This window comes from Vipera ursinii (assembly GCF_947247035.1).
Source record: "Vipera ursinii genome assembly, chromosome: 5".
NCBI lineage: Eukaryota > Metazoa > Chordata > Lepidosauria > Squamata > Viperidae > Vipera > Vipera ursinii.
The window spans coordinates 7,186,626-7,206,351 of NC_139518.1; the positions used below are offsets into that span (position 1 = coordinate 7,186,626).

At 45.0% G+C, this 19,726-nt stretch overlaps 1 protein-coding gene across 1 annotated transcript in view; it reads left to right on the forward strand.

Annotated features, from left to right (window-relative positions):
* The window catches only part of LOC310641208 (major facilitator superfamily domain-containing protein 8-like), a 52,059-nt gene that overhangs the window by 21,489 nt on the left and 10,844 nt on the right, over positions 1–19,726 (forward strand). Inside the window, 8 exon segments of the mRNA XM_083364079.1 lie at positions 3,978–4,163; positions 4,705–4,767; positions 7,204–7,323; positions 10,941–11,020; positions 14,224–14,542; positions 17,762–17,835; positions 19,439–19,456; positions 19,458–19,523. Coding sequence (XP_083220205.1) covers positions 3,978–4,163; positions 4,705–4,767; positions 7,204–7,323; positions 10,941–11,020; positions 14,224–14,542; positions 17,762–17,835; positions 19,439–19,456; positions 19,458–19,523 — 926 coding nt within the window.

Below are 19,726 nucleotides of genomic sequence, written 5' to 3' on the forward strand. Positions count from 1 at the left end.
CCCCTTTTGTGACCTTCCGACAAGCAAAATCCAGGGAGAAGCCAGGTTGACTTAAGAACGGTTTGAGTAATTTAACAACTAGAGTGATTCACTTTATTTCAACAACGGTGGCAGGAAAAGTCATCAAATGGGGCAAGCTCACTTAACAAATGTTTCACTTAGCAACGGAAATTTTAGGGCTCCATTGTGGTCATAAGTCAAGGACCACCTGTACTGTATTGAACATTAAAGTGCTTTGTCTGCTTAGAAGACAAACAGTCGGAATCAGTGCCAGTTTGACCAGTCTTTCCCTGTTTTAAGCTGTGTGTCTGCTGCATAAGAACAGTTTGAATCCTTCCTTGGCTTTGGAACCAAAAATTGAATTGTGCTTAGTCGAGCTTTTGTTTGCAGAGGGCACCAGTGCAGCCAATTGTGCAAACCTGGAAGATGTATAATTAAACAATCACGTTAAGGCTGTTATAAAGAAAACTGGTTTGTGATGCCTTAGCCCAGTTATCAAACTGCATTCCTTCCAGGAAACTGCATGTCCAGAGCTGAGGTTGTTGAAACTTCCTACTTAGAAACCAGCCTTGTGAAAAATAAATATGCATATGAGCAGTGCTTTTTTTGTAAAAGAAAAAAGGTGCCGGAACTCACACGTGTCATACAACCCGCCTTGCCTACCCTACAAGGTTCCATCCAAAAAAGGTGCCGGAACTCCATTCTGAGCGTTCAATGAGAAAAAAAAAGCCCTGCATATAAGCATGGAAGGTGTTCAGTGCGGTTTTCAATTGCTGCGCCAGCTAGACTGATTCCTAAAGATTGAGAGACCTTGGAAGCAAATGAATCTCACTCCGATGAAGCTTCTTGACGTTTAATTAATGGTTCAGAATTTGGGGGACAAGGACACACATCCCACGTTTCTTCCTGGGCTCTTGAGAGAAGTAAATTGCAACATCAGAAAAGAGAGGGCTCAGAAATAAGATCTTGAGCTTTGACAGGCCTGGATTCAAATGACCATTAATGGGTTAATCAGAGGAGGAGTGAAGTGGGCCTGGGAGAGTTGAAATCACATTCTAGTTGCCCCTCAGCCATTAAAGCTTCCTGGGTCTAATGGCCTGGGAGACCTCAGGAAAAGCCATAGACTGGACAGTCTGTATATAAAAGATTTCTCCGTCGTGGGAAGGAGAGGAGGGCGTGAGAAGGACATTTCAGAAAGGTCTAGGACCACTCGGTGTGGGCAGCTCAGTGCGGCCAACTCACCATGGCCAACTCGCTGCGGCTAACTCGTTCCAGGACATCTTGCCATGGCCAGCTCCCCACAGGACAAGATTTACACAGATATTGAGGAAATGCTGGAATAGAATCATTAAAGAAAGGATGCAAAAGGACGGGCAAAACAAAATGTGAATGACAAAAATGGAAATAATATTTTTAAAATTATTTTAAATACTTAAATTGAATTGTTGAATTGTCTTCCTGTGAGATGTCCTGCGGTGAGTTGGCCATGGCGAGTTGGCTGCACCTCGTTGACTCTGGTGAGTTGACCGTGGTGAGTTGGCTGCGCCGAACTAACCATGGGAAGTTGGCCATAGCGAGTCGGCTGCACCTAGTTGACCATGGCAAGTTGGCCATAGCGAGTCGGCTGCACCTAGTTGACCGTGGCAAGTTGGCCGTAGCGAGTCGGCTGCACTTAGTTGACCGTGGCAAGTTGGCCGTAGCGAGTCGGCTGCACCTAGTTGACCGTGGCAAGTTGGCCATAGCGAGTCGGCTGCACCTAGTTGACCGTGGCAAGTTGGCCATAGCGAGTCGGCTGTACCTAGTTGACCGTGGCAAGTTGACCATAGCGAGTCGGCTGCACTTAGTTGACCGTGGCAAGTTGGCCGTAGCGAGTCGGCTGCACCTAGTTGACCGTGGCAAGTTGGCCGTAGCGAGTCGGCTGCACCTAGTTGACCGTGGCAAGTTGGCCATAGCGAGTCGGCTGCACCTAGTTGACCGTGGCAAGTTGACCGTAGCGAGTCGGCTGCACCTAGTTGACCGTGGCAAGTTGGCCGTAGCGAGTCGGCTGCACCTAGTTGACCGTGGCAAGTTGACCATAGCGAGTCGGCTGCACCTAGTTGATCGTGGCAAGTTGGCCGTAGCGAGTCGGCTGCACTTAGTTGACCGTGGCAAGTTGGCCGTAGCGAGTCGGCTGCACCTAGTTGACCGTGGCAAGTTGGCCATAGCGAGTCGGCTGCACCTAGTTGACCGTGGCAAGTTGGCCATAGCGAGTCGGCTGTACCTAGTTGACCGTGGCAAGTTGACCGTAGCGAGTCGGCTGCACTTAGTTGACCGTGGCAAGTTGGCCGTAGCGAGTCGGCTGCACCTAGTTGACCGTGGCAAGTTGACCATAGCGAGTCGGCTGCACCTAGTTGACCGTGGCAAGTTGGCCGTAGCGAGTCGGCTGCACCTAGTTGACCGTGGCAAGTTGACCATAGCGAGTCAGCTGCACCTAGTTGACCGTGGCAAGTTGGCCGTAGTGAGTCGGCTGTGCCGAGTTGACTGCGGTGAGTTGGATGACTCTATAACTGCCGTCTATTTAGGTAGCTCATGGATTCATGTATTGTGCCAGTCCAGAAAAATGGCTTTAGAATAGAATTATGCATTAGCCAAATGTGATTGGACACACTAGGAATTTGTTTCCGGTGCATAAGCAGCAATGTGTGAAAAACGGATCATAAGTCACTTTTTCCCAGTGCTGCTGTAACTCTGAATGGTTACTAAATGAATGTTTGTGAGGACTAATTGTTTCGCAGTCCAACCTCACCCACAGGGTGGTCTTCGTGGGGAGAACACATCTTGTACCGCACTTAAATATAAGCACGTACCAAATAAAAATATAAGCACCTATCAAATAAAAATACCTCTGAGTTAGATGTGTAAATCCTCAGTTTTGTTTCCAACTTCCCCCCCCCCCCCTTAGTTGTGGTTTCCGTACGACCACATTACTGGCAATAGAAATGAGGGTGGTTGTTGTGTTTTTTTTAAAGGGAAAAGAAGCAAGATAAGAGCCCGCTTAACACTTTGGCAAAAAGCTGTCATGCGGGTTTGTTGTTTTGGGGTTTGGGACTTAGCCTTTTGTATAAACCCACCTGCGGAGCTTCAAAGGAGTCGCCCAGCCACTGGCTTGGTTCTAAGCTCATTGAGAAATGTGGCTAACCACAGCAGCTGCACATCTCAGATCAAAGGTTTGGCAGTCTGAAACTTGAGTTTAGCAAAGCTGAACTTGCCATCCAGCCAGGGGAAAAAAAAACAAACCCACAACAAAAACCTTAGGCATTTCAAAACGAGAAAGGAAATAGTTGGGGCATAAGGGCAGAAACATACGCTCGGTGGGAATCTGCTGTTAGCCCTCATTCGAAATGACACAGGCAATCCTCGACTTACAAACATTTGTTTAGTCACCCACGACTGTTTCCCACACTTAACGACCTTTCCAGCATCCCCACGGTCACACGATCAAAATTCCGACGCTTGGCCACTGGCACGTACCTACGACGGTTGCAACGTCCTGGGCGTCACTCGATTCCCCCTTTCGCGACCTTCTGACCAGCCGAGTCAATGGGGAAGCCGGACTCACCGACGGAGTTACTAACTTAATAGCGGAGGTGATTCACTTAGCAGCTGTGGAAAGAAAGGTCGTGAAACGGGTCATAACTCGCTTAACAACCGTCTTGCTTAGCAGTGGAAATTTTGGGCTGAACTGTGGCCGTAAGCCGAGGACCACCTGTATCTTTGGCTATAGAGGAGGGCGTCTCCTGAGGCACATTCCTTTTGACATGTTTCTTATATATATATATGTATGTATGTATGTATGTATGTATGTATATGTATGTATGTATATATGTATGTATGTGTGTGTATATATATATATATATATATATATATATATATATATATATATATATATATAATTGATTGATTGATTGATTGTCTCTCTTTTTTTCCTCCGTGCTCAGCGGTGATCCTGCCCACCATTTGGGCCTACCTGCAAAAGCTAAACGCTGAACCGTACTACTTGGGCCTGGCTCTCTCTGCGTTTAGCTTTGCTGGTTTAATCACAGGCCCCTTCTTTGGATATTGGTCCGATCGGACCCACCGAACCAAAGGGAGCATCATGTTTGCCAACTTGTTTCAGATAGCAGGTGAGTGGACCCTGCTGGGGGGGGGGGGGTCAGGGTTGGCACAGGTTGCCCTCACAGGTTAGTTTGCCGTCTTCCGCCCCCAGGTGAGCTGAACTGCTCATACCCCTGATCTAACCCATCCTTCTGCAGGAACACCAGCCAAACCATCCTTGAGAGGTGACGGTCCATCTCTTTTTGGAAGCCCCCAGAAATGGAGAACCCATAGTCTCCATAGATAGATTGTTCTACTGATCCATCGTTCCACCTCACCCTCAGGAAATTTATTCCAATAGTGAGTCAGTCACTCCTTCCAGCTTTAGGAGACACATCTACCCATAATTCACTTCTTCCCCTGATCCTAGTGAGGGAGCTGTTCTGCTGTGCACAAAACCCCACCCAGCATCATGCTGACCATGAATGATTTAGCGTTGGGTGCCGCCAACTTTGGTGGCATCATGGGCAGCTTCACTCCAGCTGGGTTCTGGTCCTGTGACAGATGGCTGTCTTATCTCCACCAAGCCATCTCGCTTCTAGTCTTTCTTAACATTGTCTTTGTTTTCAGGAAACTTCATGTATTTTGTTGGTGGCACCAAATGGATGCTCCTCAGCAGCCGACTAGTAGCAGGTAAGGACCAGTGAGGACCACTTTTCTGAGTCTAATTCAGGGGTCTTCGTACTTGACCCTTTCCTCAGACAGCAATGCTGGCTGAGGAATTCTGGGAGTTGAAGTCTACGAGTCATAAAAGGGCCACGTTTGAAGACCCCTGGCCTAATTCAATCCAACCGAACTCAACTAATTGAGCTTGAGGTACAAATAAGAGAATTTTCTTCAGTTTTTCCTTAATTTGGAGGGCTTAAGTTGATCAGAGATCAACCCTGACTGCTCTTTAGAAGGCCAGATCCTGAAGCTGAAACTCAAATACTTTGGCCACCTAATGAGAAGGAAGGACTCACTGGAGAAGAGCCTAGTGCTGGGAAAGGTTGAGGGCAAGAGAAGAAGGGGACGACAGAGAATGAGGTGGCTGGATGGAGTCACTGAAGCAGTAGGCCTGAGCCTAAATGGACTCCAGAAGATGGTAGAGGACAGGAAGGCCTGGAGGAACGTTGTCCATGGGGTCGCGATGGGTCGGACATGACTTTGCAACTAACAACAACAACAGGTTTCTGCAAGTCTATCAGCCCTTGGCTTCTCTTCTTTCCTCCTCTTTCCACACAACTTAACTAAACCTCCACACAACTTAACTAAACCTCTTAGGCCCAGCAAAAACATGAACGTGCTTTTCTAACCTTGTTTTGCAGCTCAGCCTGTTGGCGCCAAGTTAGCTCAGTTGGTTAGTCTTTATATTTCCATGTACGGTGCAAATCCCCCCCCCAAAAAAGTGGCCGAGTGTCAAGTTAAGAGTATTGCACAAGTACAGGACTTCAATTATATTTTGGATTTGTAGTTTCTGAGCTGGTTTTGTAATATTTGAAATGTATTACGCTTGGTCTTACCCTTGTTCTAAAATTAACAAAGAGGACTGCATTAAAAGAAAATATCTTGCCCAACCAACCAGATATGTTGTTCCGTAGCAGAACATCCAGACTCAGCCATAGTTTCATTCCATACAGCATTAACTCCCGGGCTTCCTCCTTCCGTTATATATTCAAGATGGACAGTAGTTAATATTTTATTGTTATGTATATACAGTGGTGTGGGTCTATACCAGGGGTAGGCAACCTCAGCTCTTTTATGACTCAATGACTTCAATTCCCAGAATTCCTGAGTCAGCCATGCTGACTCAGGAATTCTGGGAATTGAAGTCCATGAGTCATAAAAGAGCCGAGGTTGCCTACCCCTGGTCTATACATATGTTGTATATAGTTTGTTTTAGGTGTGTGTCATGTATGTGTTTCACTTTGAGACCGACCAACTAAATTTCATTTTTGATGTGTGCTGTTGTGCCCACAGTAAAAAAAAATGACAGTAAAGATTATCTTATCTTATTAGCTGGACAAATCTCGAAGGCATCAAACAGAGATGGCTAAATGGGCTAACATGCTTTGGGTGGGTTGATGAGAGAACAGCTGACCGCTGGTTTAAAAGAGGGGTCCAAAGAGGCCATCTAGGTCAAAACTGAACAGCCCTTCCTCAACAGTGGGGGAGGGATATGACATCATCTACCTCCAGTCTACCACACAGTCCTTTCAGCGGTTCCAGGATGGCTGTCAGAGCTTCAAACCCTCTGAATACAGCCACGGTTTTTCGTTTTTTGGCTGTCACGGCAATGGGAGGGGGTTAGACTGCATTCTTATAGTTTAGTGAAAACAATAACTTTCTTGTGGGAACCAAGGTCAAGCAGCTAAAGTGTTTGGCGGGCTGGTGCTACCATTAGGGAGCCCGCCAAAGGCGTTAATTGGGGATTGTGACGTATGACTCACAAATGGGTGGGGAGTTCAACTTTTACTTTGTAACCTTTTTTGGTGTGTGTGGGGGTAACTTTCAGTCTTGGTTTCACCTTTGTTCGTGCTGATGTTATGTAGCCATTAAAAGTGTTCTTTGAAGGAAGCAGTGGCCTCAGAGTTCTTATTTCTTCTGGTTTCATTTATTGGAAGCATGACACACCCATTTGCACCACTCAGGTGACCCTGAGGACACAGATAAACCCCCAGGTGGCCTCAATGACTCTCTAAAACAGGGGTCTTCAAACTCGGCCCTTTTATGGCTCATGGACTTCAACTCCCAGAATTCCTCAGCCAGCGTGCCTGGCTGAGGTATTCTGGGAGTTGAAGTCCACAGGTCATAAAAGGGCCAGGTGTGAAGAACCCTGCTCTAAAAGAATGCAAATGACGTAAATCCTTCCATTTCCCTCACCTTCCAGTCAGAGCTGAAAAAGCTTCTTGGATGAGAAGCGAAACGTCTTCAAAGAAAAAACAACAACAAGAAAGTCCAGTTGCCTCGTGAAAAAACACCTTTGGGTGGGTGAGAGAAGATGTGCTTCATAAATGTAATAAAATAAATAAATAAATAAATTTGCCCTTCCTTCGTTTTCCAACGTTCTTTTCTGGATCTCCACTACAGGTGTGGGAACTGGAGCAGGTGCTTCCATCTTTGGCTACCTCACCCGTTCCACCACTTCGCAGGAAAGGTCCAAGGTCTTTGCAGCCGTCATGGCCTGTCGCCAGGTTGGGCTTCTTATCGGTAAGGACTCTGCTTTTTGACAGAACCCTCCCCACAAAAACTGACATTTGTGGCGGCACTGGAAGTTTGCATTGCGGTGCAGTTAGTCTTTGACTTACAATGGTTCATTTAGTGACTATTCAAAGTTACAAGGGCGGCGGGAAAAAAGCGACTTATGACCATTTTTCACACTTAACGACCGTTGCAGCATCTCCGTAGTCATGTGATCAAAGTTTGGAAACTTGGCAGCTGATTCATACTTAGGACGGTTGCAGTGACCCAGGGTTGTGTGATCCCTTTTTGCGACATTCTGACCTCACAGATTCACTTGACAACCTTTTTGCTAACTTAACAACTGCAGTGAGTCACTTAAAAACCGTGGCAAAGCAAGGTGGTAAAATGGGGCAAAATTCACTTAACAAATGGTTCACTGAAGAGGGACCAATGGAAATTTTGGGCTCGACTGTTGCTGTAAGTCAAGGACTTATCTGTAGTTTGTCCCTGGCCTTTACATCAACTGGGAGGATTTCTGGAAGGGGAAAATAAAAATAAAAATGTAGATGATTAGTTATGTAGGGCCTTTACCAAGCACTGAGTTATTCAGTCAAGGCAGTTTGTGGATGAAATTAAAATTGGCCTGAAAAGGGCCCGTTCTAGAAGATTAACTTCTGACTCTGTAACTTCAGATCAGTTTTTAAACAAACATACGTGCTGAGAAGCTGCTCTTTCAATGAAAACACAGTTTTTTAAAAAAAATAATTGGAAGACAGCAGCAGAAATGGCAACTGAACTTTCTTTAGTCTTTAATGTCAAGGTAATGATTTGGAAGCTAACCAGCTGATGTAAGATGTATGATGTAATGATGGGAATGACTCAGCAGGGTCTATGTCCCTTTAACAGCCAGCTGGGTCTGTGTCTCTTTAAGAGCCATGTATAAAAGGGAAGGCTCTGCAGATGTGTTCTCTCTCTTCTGTTTCCTGCTGTAGCTGCTGTGTGTTGGGGACTGCTGTATTAACATGTGTATGTATATTGTTCCTGGTGTGTGATATTGTAGATAGTGTAAGATAAACCACCATTTAATCTAGACCACTGTTTACTGCATTTACTTCTGGGTTATCTCAGCGCAATAAGGCTGTGCATGCTCTGATACTTAAGTTATTTGGAAGTTCTAGAATAAGTTGAAGAATCTGCAGCCGCCCCAAAGTTGAATAAATCCTTAGCAGTTGCCCCCATCGGCACTAATAATATTAACACCTTTGGGAGTACCACAAGTTTCCTGATCTTCCTAGATAATTTTTTTGTGTGGCTTGGGGGTTGTTGTTGTTTTTTTGGTCACAGCTAAGTTATGGTGTTCACTCATCACCAAAAATTATGCAGGGATGAAATTCATTGTCACCCTGGCCAGCCTCCATCCCAGGGGTAGGCAACCTTGGCTCTTTTATGACTGGTGGACTTCAACTCCCAGAATTCCTGAGCCAGCCTGCCTCAGCTTGGAAACCTCTCCCTTTTCCCTCAACATGGCTGGCTCAGGAATTCTGGGAGTTGAAGTCCACGAGTCATAAAAGAGCCAAGGTTGCCTACCCCTGAACTATCCCGATCACCTTTGTCTTGCTCTTTCCTGAATTTCCTTCACGGTAACGATTGATAAGGCTTAGCAGATACGACACATCCATGGGCTGTTCTTAGATATAGTTAGTCCTCAACTTACGACGACAAGTGAGCCCAACACTTGTTGGGTTGTTCCGAGTTTTGCCCCATTTTATGACTTTTCTTGCCACAGTTGTTAAGGGAATCACTGCAGCTGTTAAGTTAGCGACACGCTTGTTAAGTGAATCTGGCTTCCCCGCCGACTTTGCTTGTCAGAAGGTCACAAAAGGGGAATCACATTACGCCGGGGAGACCCTGCGACCGTCATTCATACGAGTCAGTTGCCAAGCGTCAGAATTTTGATGACGTGACCATGGGGATGCTGCAAATGGCCTTAAGTGAGAAACGGTCATAAGTCACTTTTTCCAGTGCTGTTGTAACTTTGAACGGTCGCTAAATGAATGGTTGTTAATTCGAGGACCACTTGTAGTGTTGGAACAGGGAGGAAAATGTTTTAATGCTGGTAGAAACAAGGCCTTTGCCTCCTGAACTGGGGACGGTGAGGATAACCTCATGAGCACACAGCAGAAAAGAGACACTGCCCGGTTCCAATGGGAACATGGCTTTTAGTGCGTCTCCAAATAATTGCAATTTTGTTGGAATTGATGGCCCTAAACACCTTTTCCTACAATTCTAGGATCAGTCAACTTTCATACCTGTAGCTGGGGTGGCATCGCCAAGAAGACTCTTTTTCCTGTAGCTCCCATCTTATGAGGAAAGGGAAAGTTTAAACAGAGTAGAGTAGAGTAGAGTAGAGTAGAGTAGAGTAGAGTAGAGTAGAGTAGAATAGAATAGAATAGAATAGAATAGAATAGAATAGAATAGAATAGAATAGAATAGAATACAGTAGAATAGAATAGAATAGAATAGAATAATAAGAATAGAATAGAATAGAATAGAATAGAATAGAATAGAATAGAATAGAATAGAATAGAATAATTGGAATAGAATAGAATAGAATAGAATAGAATAGAATAGAATAATAGAAATAGAGTAGAATAGAATAGAATAATAGGAATAGAATAGAATAGAATAGAATAGAATAGAATAGAATAGAATAGAATAGAATAGAATAATAGGAATAGAATAGAATAGAATTACAGAATAGAATTACAGAATAGAATAGAATAGAATAGAATAGAATAGAATAGAATAGAATAGAATAATAGAAATAGAATAGAATAGAATAATAGGAATAGAATAGAATAGAATAGAATAGAATAATAGGAATAGAATAGAATAGAATTACAGAATAGAATAGAATTACAGAATAGAATAGAATAGAATAGAATAGAATAGAATAGAATTACAGAATAGAATAGAATAGAATAATAGGAATAGAATAGAATAGAATTACAGAATAGAATAGAATAGAATAGAATAGAATAGAATAGAATAGAATAGAATAGAATAGAATAGAATAGAATAGAATAGAATAGAATAGAATAGAGCTGGAAGGGACCTTGGAGGTCTTCTAGTCCAGCCCCTTGCTCAAGCAGGAGAACCTCCTATACCATCTCACAAGTGACTGTCCAGTCTCTTCTTAAAACCTCCAGTGACGGAGCACCCACGATTTCTGGAGGCAAGCTGTTCCACTGGTTAATTGTCCTCACTGTCAGGAAGTTCCTCCTTAATTCCGGGTCTTGCCCTCTGGTGCTTTGGAGAATAACGTGACCCCCTCTTCTCTGTGGCAGCCCCTCAAATACTGGAAGACTGCTATCATGTCGCCCCTATTTCTCCTTTTCTCTAGAGTAGCCATACTGAATTCTTGCTGCCGTTCTTCATATTTTTTTTAGTCTCCAGGCCTTTAATTATTTTAGTTGCTCCAAGTTTATTTATTTATTTATTTATTAAATTTTAATGCAGCAACTCTGGCTGGCTTGCTGGGGGGGGGGCGGGGTTGAAGGAAGGTGACTGCAGAAGATGCTAATGTCCTGGCAGGTAACTTGTATGCCTTCTTCATTAACCTGTTATGTCATATTTGCTTCCAGGGCCAGCCTGTAACCTCTTCCTGCGCCTCTGCAATTTCCACCTGGGGCCCTTTGTGGTCAATAAGTTTACATCCCCTGGGGTAAGTCACGAGGATTTGTTCTTTTTTTGGGGGAAGCACTGTTTATCGATTAAACGTATACGCTGCCTGTCTCACTCTGTAAAGCGACTGTGTGGCTTGCAATTTTTTTAAATTATTATTTTAATTCCATTTATATCCCGCCCTTCTCCGAAGACTCAGGGCGGCTTACAAACCTAGCAGTAGCCTTCATTCTATGTATATGCCTGCTTATTAGGGCTTTTTTTTATTAAAGAGTTTTACAAAAAGAAAATTTTACAATATATCCCCAAATCCCTCTCACCCCAAACCCCCCCACTTCCCCCCCCCCACTTCCCAGAGCTAAACACAGGATTATAGTTACAATAATCATATTCTAAATAAAAATTATGCATAATATACAATTAACCAAATTCATAATGCGCTTTAACTCTCTTTTAACATAACTACAAACAACATACCAATAACAATATCCCACTAAAATCTACTCATAAGCTAAATGATACTTTTTAGTCCCATATTTGTTTTGAATATAATTTATCCATCTCCTCCAAACTGAAATATATCTTTCCTGTGAATGATCCTTTAGATAAGCAGAAATCTTAGACATTTCTGCAAGATTCGAAACTTTAAACACCCATTCTTCTACAGTGGGCAAACTATCCTTCTTCCAATATTGTCCCACCAGTAACCTTGCTGCTGTTATCATGTTCAACAAGTTAGTTTCTTTAACATCACAATCTACAACAATGCCCAATAAAAACAATTGCGGGGAATTATTAGGGCTTTTTCACACACACCCCAAGCAGCATTATTACAAAGTCAGCTTAATTGCCCCCAACAATCTGGGTCCTCATTTTACCTACCTGGGAAGGATGGAAGGCTGAGTCAACCTTGAGCCTGGTGGGACTCGAACCTGCACTAATTGCAGGCAGCTGGTGTTACTTAAGGAGGCATTAGCCCACTGCTCCACCAAGGCTCGGTAAATGGTAAATAATAATAAATAATTAAATAAATAATAAATAATAAATAAATAATAATTATTTAATTTATTATAAATAAATAATTCAAATATTAGCAAGATCAGGTAACAAACCTAACCAACGTTTATTAAATCCTCCATCAGTACTTGGGGCAAAAATTAAAAATAAAAATGGGTGAGCAGCTTTTCCATATTTCTCGGAGAAATTCTCATCCAGTTTTGCTAGGACAAGACACTTTCAGAAGAAGAGGCTTAGCACCAATACTTAGCAACAGAACGGATAAACTCTTGGTGGCTTTCCTAGGGGTTGATGGACAGAGTGGGAAGCCAGGGTGCTAACAGACTGCAGGTTGTCCTCGACTTACGATCACAACTGAGGACTACATTTTTGTGGTTAAGCGAGTTTTGCCCCATTTTATGACTTTTTCTTGCCACAGTTAAGTGCGTTACTGCAGTTGGTAAGTTGGTAAGCCGGTTGTTAAGTAAGTCCGGCTTCCCCTTCGGCTTTGCTCGTCAGAAGATCGCAAAAGGGGATCGCGCGATCCCGGGACACAGCAAAGGGCATAGATACGGAACCCGTTGCCAAACATCTGAATTTTGATCACATAATCGTGGGGATGCTTGCAAAGGTCGTCACTGTGAAAAAAAGGTCGTAAGTCCCATTTTCCAGTGCTGTTGTAATTTTGAATGTTCATTAAGCGAACTGTTGTAAGTTGAGGACTACCTATACCGGTTGGAGGATTGGGTAATGAAAGACACCATTCTTCAGATCCCTGACCAGATGCTCATCAGTGTCTGAGGCAATAAGACCAGCTTCCACTCCTGAGAAGTTCATATTCTTTCAAGTCCCTTTCTTCTCCCACTTCATCCTAAGAACAGTTAAAATAATGTTAAAAATGAATTCAGATCCATATTTCCAAACCTGTTCAAAAGGATGTGCTTTAGGAGTCTTTTTTTTTTTAAGAGCAAGATTTGAGATTCCTATCATAACTCTATGCAAGCGTACTCGGAAACGAGAACTCTTGGGTTCCTGAAGATCCCAGTCTAGCTTTAGGTCAGGGGTGTCAAACTCAATTTCATTGAGGGCTGCATCAGCATTGCCGTTGCCTTCAGGGGGCCGGGTGGGTGTGGCCTACTGGGTGGGCGTGGCTAAAGTGCGTATGGCCTACTGGGTGGGCACGGCCAGCTCTACATCGTTCGCATCAAGGGTGCCTACGGGGGCCTGGGCAGGAGTGGGACAGACCTGAGGGTCTCTGGCAGAAGGAGGGTTTCAGGGCTAGGGCCAAGGCAGTGGGGGCCGTTCCCTCACTGTTTCCAGGATGGCTTCGCGGCCGCATGAAACCACTTCGCGGGCCGGATCCGGCCCCCCGGGCCTTGTGTTTGACATGTCTGCTTTAGGTGAATCAAATAGTTCTTGAATATCTTTTCCTAGGGTTTCCCTGTTAAATGCTGCTGCTGAATAATCCTTCAGTGCTGTCTTAAAATTTCAGCATTGTAAATACCTTCTGCACTTTGATGAAATGGAATAAAAAGACCTCTGGTTAATCTTGGGCTTCCTTTTATTCCCTGCACTCAGTTCTGTACCATTAAAGGAGAAAATAACAATAACAATAATAAAAATAAAAAAAACAATAATAATAATAAAGTTGGAAGGGACCTTGGAGGCCATCTAGTCCAGCCCCCTGCTCAGGCAGGAAACCCTATACCATTTCAGACAAATGGCTGTCCAGTCTCCTCTTTAAAAACTTCCAGTGTTGGAGCATTCACCACTTCTGGAGGCAGGTTGTTCCACTGGTTAATTGTTCTAACTGTCAGGAAATTTCTCCTTAGTTCTAGGTTGCTTTTCTCCTTGACTAGTTTCCATCCGTTGCTTCTTGTCCTGCCTTCAGGCGCTTTGGAGAATAGCTTGACTCCCTCTTCTTTGTGGCAGCCCCTGAGATATTGGAAGACTGCTATCACGTTTGTGGCTCAGGGTTGACACGAGGGGTCCTTGATACTCTCTTGTTGCTTTTCTTGCAGACATTTCAATACCCAGCTGGGGAACATCATCATTGCTACTGGAATATAAAAGCGCAAAACCCCTTCTCCCTCCTAGCACTGATGATGTTACCTAGCCGGGCCATGAGATGTCTGCAAGAAAGCAGCCAAGCTCGTGAGGTCCACCCAGGGATTCCCCTCACCCAATTTTGCGTTACACGAAAGGACTTTCCGTTCTTTTGTTCTCTGTTCTGGCTTCTGTCGGCAGCTCTTCATGTGTCTGGTGTGGATTCTGCTTCAAGTTGTTGTGATGACGATGTACTATGACATCCAGCCACCCACTCAGACGGCCAGGACGGCATCAGCGGCGCAGCGGGAGGCCTTGGAAGAGGAGAAGAAGCCCCTGATACGACATGAGGGTGGCCGCGAAGAGGCCACGGGAGGGACCTGCTATGGCAGCACCCCTGTGGGACCTCCACTACCTTCCCTTGGCGACGAATGTCGGTATGTGCCCAATGGACACTTGGCAGATGAAGAATCCGCTGAGGAAGACAAGAATCCCTCCCATCAATTTAGCTCGGTGAAAGGTGAGGTGACCTTCGCTTGTGGCAGGAGCAGGTGATGTCGTCGTGGCCCTGGCTGCGGCCAGCGTGTGGTCCCTTTTTAGAACATAGGACACAGGATGATGGTTGGAAGGGATCTTGGAGGTCTTCCAGTCCAGCCCCTTGCTCAATCAGGAGAGCCCATATCTAAACAAATGGTTGTCCAACCTCTTCTTAGAAACCTCCCGCGACGGAGCACCCACAACTTCTGAAGGCAAGCCGTTCCACTGGCTAATTTTTTCTCGCTTTCAGGAAAATTTCTACTTAGTTCTAGCATGTGTCTCTCCTTGGTAAGTTTCCATCTGTTGCTTCTTGTCCTGCCTTGGGAGTCTTTGGAGAATAGGTTGGCCTCTCTCTTCTTTGTGATAGACCCTGAAGTACTGGAAGATGGCTACCTTGTCACCCCTACAAAAGAAATACCTAGTTCCTTCAATCGTTCCTCATGTGGTTTAGCTTCCGGTCCTATAATCAACTTTGTAGCTCTTCTCTGCACCCTTTTTTTTGGTGACCTACAGAGTAGGAGTAAGGGGAACTTTTGATCTGTTTTTGTTTTGAGATGTTTAAAAGGTAAAATGGATGCATCCGCCTTGAAGAGGTGAAACACACCTATTCTAGAAAGTTTTCTGAAAATTTCCTTTACAACTGGGCTAAATAGTCTTAATTTTGATGGTAAGGGATAAGGCACCCATATTACTCCTTAAATTAAACCACTAACCCACCAGAAAGGGCATCCATTTTGGACCTGTGCATTTCCTGTGTCATTTGCGTTATCTCTAGCCATACTGTTTCCTTGTAAATGCCTCTGTAGGGCATAACCACCCGACTCCTATTATCCTCTACAAAGGCACATGTCCAAGAATTAAGGAGACCCCAAATTTGCTTTGTCTCCGTCTTAAATACAGAATAATTCTAACGCTTCACATCCCACACAAAAAAAATACTTTCAAATCTCCAGGTGGGGTTAGGGTTAGCTTTTGTGACAGTGTTCTGTACCAGCCTGCTACCTGCCCTGCAGAAAAGGCAGGGACAACCCCTTTTACAAGAAGGCAAGAGGCTGGAATTAAGCCTGCCAAATTTATTAACATAAAAACACAGAGCAAAGAGAGCAAACACGAACCATGAAACAGGAGCTTTTCAAGCGGTTGCCTTCAGCAAACCAGCCCTCCCACGCATTCCCCTTTTATACAGTTCAGGGCGTGGCTTCTCTCTGCCTCCTTCCGAGGTGCCCCATTGCCTTCCTCTCTTTACTCCTGATTGACTGCCTCCTGCGTCGGGCGTCCTTGAACAGGGCCAGCTGTGGGTCATCTTCATCCACGCTGTCAGGCTCACACAGCTGGGTCTCCGTCGTGACCAGGTGGGAGGGGCCTGGCTGAGGGCTCTGCGGAGCCTCAAGGCCATCATCAGCAAGCTCTTCAACACCCCCCTCCTCCTCCTCTGAGTCGTCCGACCCAACTGCCGAACCCACAGGCTGACCCTGAATCACAACAGACAGAGATTGATTCATATGAATAGACTGATCTGGTTACTGAATGTTTTGCCAAGTGTCAGCGCAGTGATCAGACGGATCCGGAGATAATGAACACTCCAGGAAATAAAAGGGATTTTAAGCTTTGGTATTGGTTCAAGCAAACAGGGTTAAAAAGCATAACATGAAAAGCATACACCAGCAAGTGAGATGATGCTCAAATGTCTTATAGGCTGCCAGGAGCTCTTTAATAAGGACAGCAGAGATATCCCCGAGCGAGCAATTTCTGCAGTAATTAGTGCTAGGTTACATTCAGAAGCTCCCAACTAATAACAACACACACACACACACACACACACACACACACACACACTTACTGAAACTGGGCACCATGACTTCATGGTCTTGCTACAGCCAGGACACTGCACGGCCTGACTTTGGTGGCTGTTATAGGACTCTTGAGATGGGAAAGGCTGAGATTTTCACAGTGAGAAAAAATAGGAAACTATGTGAAGTTATTTCTCTTCCTTCTCCTTTGCTCGGTAAGCAAGAGTGAAAAACAAGCAGGCTGGCTCAGAATGAGCTCTACACGTCTAGAGTTTCCTTATTACGAATAATTTTCATAATTTCACAATGTCCTTATTATCCTCTTGCAATAACAGGGGTCTTCCACGTTGCCGCTACACTGATTTCTGTAATTCTCTATTTTTCTGTTAATATATTGAACCAGATAAGTTAGCTTCAGTACAACACAACAACATAAACGAGACAGCTAACCAAGATTAAAAATACAAGTAGCTTAGTACGTAAAGCAATTTAATTACTGGAAGTCGGTGCAAATGTGGAAGAACGTTTTGGCTGCCGTAGACCAACACGGCTTTCCTCCTACAATGACTTCAGTTACCGAATTAACTTATTTGGCATCCACGTAATAGATTGAACCATAAGCTAGCCAGAGAAGCAGGGTTTGCACATTGCACTAAGCTTTAGAACTCCCTAACTAAGTTCACCCAGGGCAGGGGTAGGCAACCTTGGATCTTTTATGACTCCTGGACTCCAACTCCCAGAATTCCTGAGCCAGCATGGCTCAGCTTGGAAACCTCTCCCTTTTCCCTCAGCATGGCTGGCTCAGGAATTCTGGGAGTTGAAGTCCATGAGTCATAAAGTGGCCTAGGCCAGGGGTAGGCAACCTTGGCTCTTTTATGACTCCTGGACTCCAACTCCCAGAATTCCTGAGCCAGCATGGCTCAGCTTGGAAACCTCTCCCTTTTCCCTCAGCATGGCTGGCTCAGGAATTCTGGGAGTTGAAGTCCATGAGTCATAAAGTGGCCTAGGCCAGGGGTAGGCAACCTTGGCTCTTTTATGACTTGTGGACTCCAACTCCCAGAATTCCTGAGCCAGCATGGCTCAGCTTGGAAACCTCTCCCTTTCCCCTCAGCATGGCCAGCTCAGGAATTCTGGGAGTTGAAGTCCATGAGTCATAAAAGAGCCAAGGTTGCTCTTTTACCCCTGACCCGGGGTCTGTTGTTAGCCTGATTCAGAGGGTTGTGTGTATCCAACCAGAAAGAGAACCTTGAACTTTCCCAAGTAGAGCTGTCCAAAAAAAAACACCCAGAGGGACAGCTTTATGATTAACCCTTCATTTCTTCCCTCCCCCCCCGGCCCCCCAGAGTAAAAAGGGCCTCCTCAGCCTCAAGGAGGCTTTCCCAGATTTGATGGTGGTTGTCTTTTCATTTCAGAATACTTGCGGGAGGAAGTGGTGGTTCTCCTCACCGCCCAGTTCATTACCCTCTTCAACCAAACGGCGTTGGAGGTAGGTCTGCTTGTGCGTTGACCCTGGGCTCATTTCCTAGATCTAAAGCAGAAAGTGAAAGACTTGAGCTTTTCTGCGTTGTCCTTTTTTCCGGTTTCCATTGCCACATTCTGGAAGCAAGACTGTGGATGGTTAGTGCCGGCTCCTCTTGCTTACATCTGGAGGGTCCAGGCAAGAGAATGTGACAAAAAAGGGGATTATCTTCAAGGATGAAGGGAGGGCAAGTTAGGGGGAGCTGGCTTCACCCAACACACTAGGGCAGGGGTAGGCAACCTTGGCTCTTTTATGATGCGTGGACTTCAACTCCCAGAATTCCTGTACTGGCTGAGGAATTCTGGGAGTTGAAGTCCACGAGTCATAAAAGAGCCAAGGTTGCCTACCCCTGAGCTAGGTGGATTAAAGTGTGGTTTTTGTCTTCACAGAACAGGTGTTTAATCATCCCCTGCACTGAGCAGAGAGTTGGAACTAGATCAGTGCATTTCAAGCTTGGCAACTGTTCGGATGAGGAATTCTGGGGGTTGAAGTCCACCCATGTTCTGAAGTTGCCAAGTTTGAAAAACGTTGGACTGGATGAGCCAGAACAAGGGTGTCCAACCTTGGTGATTTTAAGACTTGTGGATTTCAACTCGCAGAATTCTGGGAGTTGAAGTCCACAAATTATGAAATTTGCCAAGGTTGGACACCCCCGATCTAGAACCTCCTGGATAATCTTTACACTTTATTGCTTCTCTTTGTTTCTGCACAACTGCAACCCTGTGAGGGGCTTAGATTGGGGCGTCTAGGCCAGGATCACCCAGCCCAGTCTAACTTAGTGTGAGGGCCCAGTTCAACCCAACCTTAAGACATTAGCTACTTTTCACAACACACTAAACACCCAAAACTATCCAGTTCCATTTCAGCTTAGCTGGTCGTGTGAACCCAGGGAATTTCTCCCTTTCATGCTTCAAAGCCGCTCCCAACTTTCATTGACCAACTTTTCAAAAGACACAAACTCATGGATAAAGGGTGGGGACTTCTTTTAAAAATAAAATCACAGTGGTGGTTGCGACTGTGTGGTCAAAGCCGCCTCATTTTGACAGCCGTTGTGGCGCAGTGGTTATAGAATGCAGTACTGCAGGCTACTTCTGCTGACTGCCGCCTTTCTGCAGGTCGGCAGTTTGAGTCTCAACTGGCTCAAGGTCGACTCAGCCTTCCATCCTTCCAAAGTTGGTAAAATGAGGACCCAGATTTTTTGGGGGCAAATATACCAATTCTGTAAACGCTGAGGGAGGGCTATAAAGAACCGTGAATCGTTATATAACCTAAGTGTTATTGCTTTTGCTGTTTTTGTGGGGCATCGTACGTATCAACCAATATACATTAGGGAGGTCCAGTCTTTGAAGACGTGTGGACTTCAACTCCAGAGTTCCCCAGCCAGCAAGGGCAGCCCTGACATAGCCCACCAGACCCAAGTTCCTTCATCCTCGTTTGAAGACTCAGAAGTTGAAAGGTTCAGGATCGAAACCCGGAGTTTAGTGTATTGAAAGTTGCTGCTCATAGTGTTTGCAGGTCATTCTAAGCATAGGTAAACCACCTGGAACTTGTATTGATTTTCCTCCGCAGGACTATGGTGACTCCAATTAACACAGAAGTATTTGAACTTTGGAGAACTGGAGAACAGCATCATGTATTTCCTGTGTGGTGTGGAGGTAAGGGTGAAAAGGGGGGACACCGTAACTGAGCAGACTGTGTGTTACAGGAGATTTTGCTCGCCGTTCCACTTTAATAAGGTAGAGCGTCAGCCCTGAACAGGTAAAGGAGGTAGGAATCATGACCGGACGAGCTAATTCTACTTCATTGCAAAGCTACGTTTATAGGGCCTTGCAAATATGAAAGTACAATTCTCTTTCTC